We start from the raw sequence: 12082 nt of genomic DNA on the forward strand, positions 1-12082 counted from the left end.
TCCTACCATGTCCCTCGCCACTCACAGATCCCCAGGTACATCCTGACACTCCATGAGCTGCTGGCCCACACACCTCATGAGCATGTGGAGCGCAACAGCCTGGACTATGCCAAATCCAAACTAGAGGAACTGTCCAGGTGAGTGCCCAGCCACGGTGCAAAGGGTGGGCAGGGCAGGGCTGAGAATTGCCTCAGGAAAATCACAGCCTGCCTCCTTTCAAGGCTGGGTCCCCTGACTGGCCTGCGCAGGTTACAGCTTACACACAGGCCTAGATGAAGCAGCTGGGTGTGGTCGCTGGCACTGATAGGACCTGCAGAACCCTGCCGTTAAAGTAGACCCACGACCTAGGAGAGGAGCTTCCAGGAACTTTCAACACCTACTTCCCCTTTTGTTCAGTGTCAGCTTGTCCAATCCTGTAGTAGTAAGCCAGGTTTAGTGTTAGACACCTAAAAAATCCTAGTACTCAGAAGATGAATGCAGGAAGGTCAGAAGTTCAAAGCCAGCCTCTACTCTTAAGTCGGAAGACAGCCCAAGTAAGCTACTTAAAACCATATTTAAAAAAAAAAAAAAAGTTTTAAACAAAAACAAGGCAGGAATGTAGCTAGGTTGATGGAGTGCTTGCCCAACATGCACGAAGCTTTGTGATCAGTATCCAATACTACATAAAACCAGCTATGGTGGCCCCTGTTACACCCCAGCACTTACGAAATAGAGACAGGGGAATCCAAAGTTTACATTTCAAGGCTACCCTGGAATCTAATGGGCCTTATCTGAAAAAAAACAAGCAAAAACAAACAAACAAACAAAAAAAACATTGTGGTGGTAAGAGCCCCCCATGGACGGAATTCCCAAGTGACTAGCTGGAGTTGCCATAGCAACAGGAGGTGACAGGTGGAAAAGCTGTGACCATTAAGGACACTCTGGTCCTCCAGTCTAGAGTTCCTCACCTGGCCGTCTCTCTGTCCTGCAGTCCAGAGTGGGCCTTCCTCCACAAGAACAGAAGCAGTCAGGGGAGCCCTGTCACACACACCCCCACTAAGGTGCTGGGAGTGTGGGGGGGAGTGGCCTAGATTGGGAATGGAGCTCAGAGGAAGAGCCCTTCCCTCTGTCATCTGCCATCAATGTCTGTCCCTCCTGCCCTGGCTGTAAGCAGAGCTAGCAGGATTTCCCAATGGACTGGATGGGAGAACGAGAAAAGACTAATGATTCTAGACAGGATGCCTTTAGATACCCGAGTGGAGGAGACCAGAAAGGAGGGTTCTAGAGTCTGGAATCAAGAGGTGTCATCAGTTTGGTGACAACCACCATGCTATATTGCCACAGGAGTGACTTCAGTCAGGAAGACATCAGAGCCTAGGACTGAACCTCGATGGAGGTCACAACATGAGGTTGAGCCCTGTGGTCAGACATAGCCGATTAGGAATAAGGATGAGGGAGGCTCAACTTCCTGGAGCCAGCAAAGGATATCAGGCAGGGCTCAGCTCCAAGCTAAGCAGAGGAGCAGGCTGAGCCCGGCAGGAGACAAGCTGCCTAGCCTGATCCTTCTGAGAACCTGCAGAGTTACTGAGTCAGGAGGGAGGACCGGGGAAGCATATGGGGTGTGTGACTGCAGATCTGTAGAGCCTGTGGCAGGAAAAAGAAAGAACCCTCTGCAGGTCCAAATCCTACATGCTCCTCCCTCCCTCCCCAGAGGAAATGCCTAGGATGTCCTTTAAGGTTCCTCATTGCTGAGAGATAGATGCCTGAGGTGCAGATGGCCTGAGAGGCCAAGATATGCATCCTACTCTTCCTTCCACCCAGTACCTGCACCTTCTCCTAAGCCCAACCTTAATGGCACACTGGAGCGTTCTCTCACCCTCTCACCTCCCCCCACCCGCCTCCATAGGGTGCTAAGGGAAGTAACCTAGCAAGATAAGAAACCATCAGATAGCCAAGCCCTGGCTAGACTAGGAGTCACACCTCCCTCTCCAACCCAGTCACTAGCTGTCCTCAGAGCTGTACCTCCTCCCACACCTCCAGCTGCTCTCCGTAAGAACCAGATGTTTGTTTGTCTTGCCATTTTATCCTCAACCACCACTGTAGCACCACTGATAACACAGTGATAAGCATCACTTCTGGGGCCTGCGGTCCCTCAAAGAGCTTAGCAGCTATGTCTGCACATAGGTCCCTAGCACCAGTCTGCCTCAGAAGCCGAACTTACCCGGTAGGCTGCCCTTGTCATGTCTCCACCACTGTGGAGTTCCCCCTTTGGACCTTTCAGAGTCCAACATGCCCAAGCACAACTTCACCTTCACCGTGAGAAATGTTCTCTCTGCCACTGGCATTTCTCAAACGGAACCCCATCTTTAGGAACTGGGTGTCTCAGAAAAACATTTCTGTGGAGGAGAAGGAGAAACTGAGGCTGCTAGAGAGAAGGGAGCCAGTCTAGATGTCCCAGAGAGTTTAAATTAAAATGGGAGTGCTAAACCAGAAAAAAAGCAAGACAAACAAACAAACAAATAAACAGTAAACTGAAATGCTGAGCCCCACCTGCTCCCCAGCGTTCCACACGTGGACAACTGAGGGCCCTCTGGCTGAGGCTTGAGGTTTTGCTCATTTTATAGCCCACACAAAGCACCCTTAGATTAAACCACATGTGGTCACCAGCCCTCTTGGTGACACTGCCTGTAGTACTTCAGAAATAGGTAGAAAACCATGAGATGTGCTCTTCTTGAAGTAGGTAGGGATTTCCCAGTACTTCTTTTTTTTTTTTTTTTTTTTTGGTTTTTCGAGACAGGGTTTCTCTGCATAGCCCTGGCTGTCCTGGAACTCACTTTGTAGACCAGGCTGGCCTCGAACTCAGAAATCCACCTGCCTCTGCCTCCCGAGTGCTGGGATTAAAGGCGTGTGCCACCACACCCGGCTTCCCAGTACTTCTCTGCTTTCCTAAAAAGCCTGGGAACCCACCAGAACAAAATTGCCAGAGTCCCCCTTTTTTTTTCTCACGTGTTACTTTTTTCAACGTAATTAAATGGCACCATCTCCTGGACAGTACTAGAGTTGCAGAAGACAGAAAAAAAAAAAAAAAAAAAAAAAAAAAAAAAAAAAAAACGAACAGCTTGTTTTCCTCCCAGAAGACAAGTAGATAAAAAGCCAGTCTTTCTCTCTGAGCCAGCATAATTGGCAGGCACTCACAAATCTCATAATATTCCAGGGCCCATGCAACATTAAAATCACAGCTGTTTAAAGACATGGCAGAAAGATCTGGTACATAGCTCCGTGGTAGAGCATCATTCTCAAGACCTTGAGTTCGATTCCCAGCAAGGAGGGGACAGCCTGAGGAAAGAGTACAGGAGGGGATAGCCTGAGGAAAGAGTACAGGAGGGGACAGCCTGAGGAAAGAGTACAGGAGGGGACAGCCTGAGGAAAGAGTACAGGAGGGGACAGCCTGAGGAAAGAGTACGGGGGGAACTCTGCTTGTGGATGAAAATAGTGTATAGTAAGACGTGGGTTACAAGAAGAAATGGTATCCTGGGCTCACATCTCCCTCCTGGACTGGATCTGTTCTCTATCCTACAATGCTCAACACTGAAACGTGCCAATTTCCCTTTCATTTTTCCTAAAATAAACACCTGGCAACTTGTACTGCCAGGGGATTAAACCAGATGGAGCCTGGCCAGTGTCCAGCGTACAGTTGGCACTCAGTAGATACGAATACCCTTCCCTTTCTTAACCAGGGCCCCATGCCCTAGCTTCTCTTCTTAGGTCTGCCTAGAGAGAGAGCATCCCCCTCCTGAAAGTGGACCAGCATATCTCTTACTTCCTGTCTCCCCAGGATCATGCATGACGAAGTCAGTGAAACCGAGAACATCCGCAAAAACCTGGCCATTGAGCGTATGATCACGGAGGGCTGTGAGATCCTCCTGGACACCAGCCAGACCTTCGTGCGCCAAGGTAGGGTGGCTGCTCTGCACCCCCACTGAGGGGTCCCTGAGAGGAGGGTGGCACTCAGGGACATCATCAGTAGACTGACCTGCAACTGTGACTGTGGAATGTTCTAGACTGCTGGGATGCAAAAGTTTGACATGGAAGCAACACTTATGCACACACACACATGCAGATACCACTGGTCTTCTGTCATGCCAAATGTGAGTCTACTACCGAGGTTAGCCATGGACTTTTTGTTGTAAGCTCTGACCTGTCCTTCCATGGAGAAAGTAGGAGACAGAATGGGGACAGATAGCCACTGGCCCTGAGAATAGAATTTATCAGAGGTATTGGGAGGGATCCCTGCACTCAGGGGTTCTCATTGAAATGGGTCTTAACCACTTCTGGCTCCTGCTCACCCTGAGAATGGGTCTGGGTGGCTTGGCCCTGTTGAGCTCCTGATGGCTTAGAGACATCAAAGCTGTGATGCATTTGAAGGTCACCTTATGCGGCTGCCATGTTTTATGTTAGACTCAGCATTTGCTCCTTTGTCCCAGATGGATGTCTGCCCCCAAATCATCTTCCAGCATCTCCTCCATCCAGGTCTGGAGTTCGCTAGCTAGTAAATAGCTCTGTGAGAGGCTTATACTGATTGGTACATCAGAATCTGGGCCCCTGGGGAAGATCTGATAGACATTATGTTCCATGGATGGTGGCTGCATTTGACCCCAGGAGGGTCTACCTGGGACACAGGAAGCCCAGGGGCAGTTCCCAGTCTTCACGTCTCCCTGAGTTGCACAAGACATGATCTATACCAGAAGTATTCCCAAGAAGCCTCTTTCTACTTCTCTGAAGCCTTGGGGAAAAAGCCCCTCCTGGAGTGGACAGTCCCCTCAAAGACCTGGAAGCTGCCATATCACCCCGAAAAAGCACTTCCTCCTCTGTACTGGAGCAGGACCTGGAGCCCCTCTCAGCCCTTCCCACTGTTCAGCCTCACAGCCAACACTGACCCTTGCCCTCTGTACACCGAGTCCCCATGGGCTTCCAAGGCCCCCAGAGAATAGAACCAGTCTCACCTTGCAGAAGAAGACCTGTCACAAATGAACATCTCAGTTGCAGCAGACATAGAGAGGGGCGGGGACGTCAGGGGAGAGAGGCTTTCCTAGAGAGGCTGGGCAGTGTGGTCTGGAATGACATTGGTTATGGGACAGAGAGATGAAGACAGAGAGGAGAGAGGCTGGGAGGTGAGCCCAATGCAAACTGTGCCGAGGGTCCCTGAGGACAGTGAGGACAACAGGAGAGGAACCTAGAGAGCAGGTGTTACGTGGGACACCCAGAGTAGAGACAGAGAGCTACTCTATCCAACAGTGGCTTTCTACCGTATTACACCTAGGATCATCACATGCTCAGTCTGGGCTCTGAAGCTAAGTGCCGAAATCAATTGGTGATGTCTGCTGTGGCCACAGCTATGCAGTCCATCATGCTAAGACACCAGAACCTGCCTCCAGCCCCCATTTCTTCAGCCTCATTACTCAGGGCCATTTCCGGACCTCAGCCCGGCTCTCCATTTCTTTCAGGGGTCCCTTTGCTTGCCATGACCCTGGACCCTGGCTGGGAGGTTGTGAGACCCTGTACAGAGCTCTCATTTTCCCAGTCCCCTGGCTCTGAGGCTGAGCGGGAAAGAGCAACCAGGAGATTTGGACTACCTTGTTCCACAACCACGTGTGACTGTACCTCCACCTCCAAGGCTGGGCCATAGGGTAGTGCCATCTGTACCATCTGAGGCTAGGCTCAGACCCTCCTCACCACTATCCCCTGTTCTTACAGGTTCCCTCATGCAGATGTCCTTGTCTGAAAAGAGCAAGTCCTCTAGGGGCCGCCTGGGGTCTCTGTCCACTAAGAAAGAGGGTGAGCGCCAGTGTTTCCTATTCTCCAAGCATCTCATTATCTGCACCAGAGGCTCTGGTGGGAAACTGCACCTAACCAAGGTAAGGCTGTGGGAGAGGAGCCTGGACACACATAGATACACCCTAGGGAAGCTGAAGGTGGAAATGGGTAGAGCACCCCCTGATAACTTCCCCTGAAAAAATCATGGATCTGGAAAGGTGGTGTCAGGCCCCAGAGACTCCCACAGCTCATCAGGAGTTCTAACCAACCCTTCAAGGCACAAGTATGAGCATATGGTTATTCAGGTGTGTGTGTGTGTGTGTGTGTGTGTGTGTGTGTGTGTGTGTGTGTGTGTTTGATATGGATAGAGGTATTGGGGAGAGTAGAGGATTCCCTTCAGCCAAGGATTAGAGCAACACGGAATCTTTGTCATCTTTAGGCAAAGTTTCTCAGACAAAACCCTCCTAACTTTCCCAGACACCCACTTCTCTATCACAGGAAGCCCTCCTCGGGTCAGGTGACCCTAGGAAGCTGCTGAATTGTTGTTACCAGGTCTCCCCTCTTGGAGCACAAGATCAATGGCCTGGCTTGTCCCAGTAGGCAGACCCCAGGACCTTTGCTCCTGCTATGTATTCAACTACACAATCTTACCTCTTCTTCGACAGACCCTTCAAGACATTCTTTGAGCAAAGCATAAGACCCTTTGGCCACATCCTTTAAGACCTGCTCAAATGCAGCTCTGTGGTAAAGCCTGGGGTTCAAACTACTGCTCCCCAACATAGCTCATTAATGGTCTCATTGCTCTGAACCCTAGCTGGCCCCATCTCTGTCACCCATGTGATCTTGGAAATGTCCTTGTCTTGTGTACATTTCATCAGGCAAACAAAGTTCAGAGTCCCCACAGAAACAATGCATGAGATAGCTGACCGTGCCTATGGATTTGCTGTGCTGATTATGAGACCTTGTCGCTCTATGCTGCCATCTCTTCCCATACTATGTCCATCCTGGAGAAGCAGATGGGATTCCAAAAGTGAGCATGTTGCATCCTGAAAAAGGGCCAGAAGGTGCCCTTAATTTAGTGAGAGCATCAGGGAAACCTTTCTTCAGGGATGCCTGGTCTGTAACCTCCCATTGAGGTATTAGATCAAACACGGGCTTTGGAGACTACACCACTTATATTAACATGTCAGTAGATTAGCTGGTTGGCTGCACAAGGAGAAATTAATTTACAAATATTATACACTCAAATTCCAACCAAACTGCGTGTCAAGGGAGGCTTTCATTCATTGCTAGCTCCAGGTCGTACTCCAGATATCTCTGTCCAGGCTGGGAGGGTTGGGTCCCCCGTCCTTCAGCATTAGAGTAAGCACAGGCAGGCCGCAGCAGAGACTCAGAGGCCGATCCTTGATCTGAGACAGGAAGTTCCTGTTTTTATGTTGGTTACTTTTTTATTATTATTTGTTTTGGAGTTCTGAAAGGTTAGCCTGGGAGCTGGAGAGATGGCTCAGCAGTGAAGAGCACTGGCTGCTCTCCAGATGACACCTTTGGCTTACGGCAGTCACATTAGATAACTCATGGCTGCCCATAACTCCAGCTCCAAGGCATCTGACTTCCTCTTCTGGCCTCCCTGGGTACCCGTGCACATGCTACACACACACATGCACGCACATGTGCACAGACTCACTCACAAATACACACAAATTGGAATTTTAAAAATTTAAAGGGTAGCCTTCTAGCAAAGAACACATGATCAGAGCGCTGACCATGCTGTGTACCAGGCAAACCTCAAACAAATCATGTGACCTCACTAAGCCTGTTTCCTCATCTGCATAATGAATATAAAGATATTCCCCAGATAGAGTCGGAGAGATAGCACAGTGATTAAGAACACTGACTACCCTACTAGAGGTCCTGAGTTCAATTCCTAGCAACTACATGGTGGCTCACAACTATCTGTAATGGGATCCAGTGCCCTCTTCAGGTGTTCCTGAAGATAGCTACAGTGTACTCATATAAATAAAATAAATAAATCTTAAAAAAAAATATTTCCCAGGAATGCTAAGGGAGTATCAGGTGCCTGGTACAAAAAAATTCTCAGTAAGTTTAACAGTCACTATAAATTCTATGATAATGAACCTGTCATATAACAGACAATAAGGCCTCCAATATAATGATTACCATGGCTAGTCCCTATCCCAAGGTTTTATCATATTTAATTTCTAGAGCCCCTCTGAGGCAGACACTATCACTTTCCCAGTTCACAGATGAGATAAAGAAAGAAAAAGAAAAAGCCAATAAGAGAATGCCAGCTTGGCTGTTGCCAGGTAACTGTGGGGTGGAGTTTAGACAGAAAGCTAACAGGGGGCTTCCAGGATTGTCAAGCCCCATGAAATCATAGGGCAAGGTTATTGTTCAAAAGTCCTGGAAACTTCACAAGGCCATCAAAGAAGGAAGCAAGAAGCAGACCCCAGGGTTGCCTGGGAATCCCCTTGGATGCTGTCCTCACAAGCAGCAACCTATATATAACATGAGACTATAATGATCCAAGCAAGTGGTTAAAAATAAATTCTGAGTTTTCTAACAACAACAAAAAAAGGTGGGCAGCCTGCCCAGTATTTCATGTATAGATCAGTCACGTGGCTGGGTCTATGTTAACATCAGTTCTTAGAAAATAAACACTGTCCCGCAATTATGGGTCAGGAGGTCAGAAGAGGCTTAGAAGTAGTCTTGGCTCAGGGCTCTAGTTTGCAATAGCAACGTTTGCCAGGCCACAGTGCTCCAAAAGCTTACCCAACCAAGATGGTTCATTCACAGAACTGCTGACTGGAGGCCTCAACTCCTCACCTCTCCCCACAGTGTAACACCCACTTCCCCTGGGATAGGTGATCCAAGAGAGAGGAGAGAGCAGGCGTGACGCTGCAGTTCCCAGAGCCGCACTTCCCTGAGCTGCACACCTTAGCTGTCATTTGGCTCTTTTCATTCAATACTGGTCACAGCCCAGTCCACACCTAAGAGGAAAGGAATTATTCTTCCATCTTCTCTCTCTCTCTCTCTCTCTCTCTTTCTTTCTTTCTTTCTTTCTTTCTTTCTTTCTTTCTTTCTTCCTTCCTTCCTTCCTTCCTTCCTTCCTTCCTTTCTTTCTTTCTTTCTTTCTTTCTTTCTTCCTTTCTTTCAAAATTTATTTCATGTATGTGAGTACACTGTAGCTGTCTTCAGACACACCAGAAGAGGACATTAGATCCCATTACAGATGGTTGTGAGCCACCATGTGGTTGCTGGGAATTGAACTCAGCAGTCAATGCTCTTAACCACTGAGCCATCTCTCCAGCTCATTCTTCCACTTTCAAAAGGGGAGTGTCAAAGCCTGTGGGTAGGAAGACTGCCACCAGAGCCTCTCCTCACTACTGTGTCAAAGTGAGAGGCTCCACTAGAGCTTCTTCCTGATAGTAGTAAATGAGTTGTTGGCCTGGGGCTGGGAGGAGGCCCCTGAGGCTTTTTCTCAGGAGCCCACCAATAGCTGACCGGGTAACTTGAACAAAGACTTAACCTCTCTGACTTCATTTCTTAATCTATAAAATTGAGTTAGCAATACCTATAATGAATCCATAAACCTGACCTGTTTCACCATTGGTAATAGGAGGGATTGACCAAGAATGGAGGATTTCACGTTTTTATAGATTTGGGGCTATGAAGTAATTCTCAGACATGCTGATGGGGCAAGAGGAAGCCAACTCGGACAGATTCTGTCCACAGCTTGTCCTCAGCCTTCTTTAGGAGTAGTCTACCTGAGGAAAATCATTTCACTGACCTCAGCGGGTTCTGTAAAGGGAGCTAATGTCCTTTGCTTGCGTAGCAAAATGCCCACTCATCAAATGCGACACACACACTTGTCTGTGGACGTGTGGCTGGTTGGTGGTGAGGCCCTTCCAAGCCTAATCTACTGGGACCCCTACTCTTGCACGTGGACCCCTGGTCTAAGGTGGTGCCTGCTGCTCTTTTTCAGAATGGAGTCATATCCCTCATTGACTGCACCTTACTGGATGAACCCGAAAACCTGGACGACGAAGGTCAGTGCCCAAGCTGCTAATTGGTTTGAACACTCACACGGATACATGATTGCATGTGCACACACTCATTCAGCAAGGCTGGAGTGCAAGAAAAGCAGATGTGCAAATAGGATGGCCCCTGACCCAGATGCAAAAGAAAATGGAGAGAACAGCCCAGACCAGGTGGTTCTCACAATTGTGGGCCCCTAGAAAGAAGATTTTGAGCTCGGTCTTTCCAGTAAACAGCTCTCAAGAGTTCCAGGGCCTAGCCTGTGTCATGCCCTGGATTTGAAAAGAGCAAAGAAAAAGAGAGTTGGAGATCAGTAATAAAATTCCAGGGATTTACCTTCACATCAAGGAGCTGTAAACCAAACTGAATGTTCAGCCCCGTCCAGAGGAGTTTCCGATGTCAATGTTACTTGTCCCAGGTGTTAGCCAAAGGGCTGGGTCGTGAGGCCCCGACTGACCCTGGCTAGCTGCTTCCCTGCTAGTAGACTTAGCTAAACCCTGGCTCAGAACCCATTCTTGTAGTGAGGGCAGAGGGTTTACTACTTAGTGGTTCCGAATCTGAATCAAGAATCTGTGTACCTATAAATTACTTGTGTGTGCCAGATCCTCAGCTTCTTCATCTTTGAAATGGTGACTCTCACTCAGCCAAAATCGTAAAACACTATTCTAAAAGGAGCAGCTAGTGACCTGCTGTCCCACCGGCCCCTCTACTGGTACGCAAGTCAGGGATCAGAGAATCTTACCCAGCTCACAGACACCCACGCTCACTCTGCTAACTTCATATTTTTTTTCACTGGAAAAGCCAAAGGAGCCGGACCAGAGATAGAACACCTGGAGTTTAAGATCGGGGTGGAGCCAAAGGACTCCCTACCCTTCACTGTCATCCTGGTAGCCTCAACCAGGCAGGAGAAGGCAGCATGGACCAGTGACATCATCCAGGTGAGCAGCTTCACTTGTTCCTCAGAGCTCATTGTTCCTTCATATTTGGCCTGGTAAGGGGTCTGGACGGTCAGAGCACAGCTGAATTGTTCTACTAGAAAAGACCAGAGCCCTCCAGGTCCATGGAGGCTGACCCAGATCCAGCCAATGGGTACCATTGCGTGCAGTATGGTTTTAAACCCTTAAGACTGTCAGCTCTACTCTCCGCTCCCCAGACCTGTGAATGGAAAAAATGTCTGTCTACATTACAGTCTGATCCCTGGGTTTCAATATGTGTGCAGGTGTATACACACACACACACACACACACACACACACACACACACAAAACGTCTTGGCACTCCCATCTATGAAGGTTAGATGTGGCAGAAGAGATAGCTCCGAAGTCCTGAGATACGTGAGCACCTACATGTCCAGCTAGTCAGGATAGCCTACAGAGGTCCAGGACAGCATTCGTGTGCTAGAGAAAGATAGAGCTTTGGCCTTTGTCTATTGCACGCAGTAGAGTTGTTCCCCTGGCTCTTTAACCATTAATCAGGAAACATTGGCTTCTCCTGGAAAGTCAGCAACCCAAGATACTGGGGCACTGGAAGTGCAAGAGGTGGGATCTGGTTACAGAGCTGTCACCAGCTCCTGGCTTGGGCTCCAGGAGCTAAAGAGCAGTGTCACACACCTCAAAAGCAAGAGCCAGGTCCCAGAGTTTCTGTCTGGCCATCCTCTCTGAAGAGCTGGGTGGGGTGTTAGAGCAGCTGACAGCAGGATGGACAGCTGTGCATTACTTTCCTCCCTGTGTCTTGGGGACTTGGAAAGGAGCCCTGTGCCTACAGGACACTGGAAGAGCAGGGTACCCACTACACTTAAAGGGCTTCCCTCACCAGCTCCGTGCCTTCTTACCTCTGTATCCTGCTTTAAAGTAGGGTTTGATCTACAGCACTGAAGAAGAAGGAAAAAAAAAAGTTGGAAGAAACTTCCAGATAAAGAGCGATTGTAAAACACCAGGGACTATTTTCGTATTGTGTAATTCTAAATTAAACTGAATGCCCAGGCAGTCCCATAAAAGTTGCAGACATGAGCCTTGCTTGGTCCAGGGGGTATCAGCTGTTTGGCCTTCTGGCAGCCCACCCCCTTGAATCCACAAAAGACCAATGCACAGTGGGATTATACATAGCGTAAATCTATTCTTTTGAGTTGTATGCAAAACAAAAACAAAAACAAAAACAAAACGAGCATGTTCTAGAGAAAATGGAGAGATCAAACGCAGCTGTTTCCTGTTGCCAGTTAGGCACAGCTATCAGA

The 12082-nt window shown here is 48.6% G+C and overlaps 1 protein-coding gene across 3 annotated transcripts in view; it reads left to right on the plus strand.

Moving 5' to 3' along the window:
- Positions 1-12082, plus strand: part of Rasgrf1 (RAS protein-specific guanine nucleotide-releasing factor 1) — a 117472-nt gene that overhangs the window by 61443 nt on the left and 43947 nt on the right. For all 3 annotated transcript variants that reach the window (XR_001778822.2, NM_011245.2, NM_001357743.1), the window contains exons 8-12: positions 28-137; positions 3815-3933; positions 5734-5894; positions 9797-9860; positions 10651-10787. Coding sequence is in view for 2 of the 3 variants with exons in the window: in NM_011245.2 (NP_035375.1) it covers positions 28-137; positions 3815-3933; positions 5734-5894; positions 9797-9860; positions 10651-10787 (591 nt within the window). In the remaining variant the exon portion in view is untranslated. The remainder of the gene's footprint in view (positions 1-27; positions 138-3814; positions 3934-5733; positions 5895-9796; positions 9861-10650; positions 10788-12082) is intronic.

Source organism: Mus musculus, chromosome 9 (genome assembly GCF_000001635.26).
Source record: "Mus musculus strain C57BL/6J chromosome 9, GRCm38.p6 C57BL/6J".
In the NCBI taxonomy this organism is placed as follows: Eukaryota; Metazoa; Chordata; class Mammalia; order Rodentia; family Muridae; genus Mus; species Mus musculus.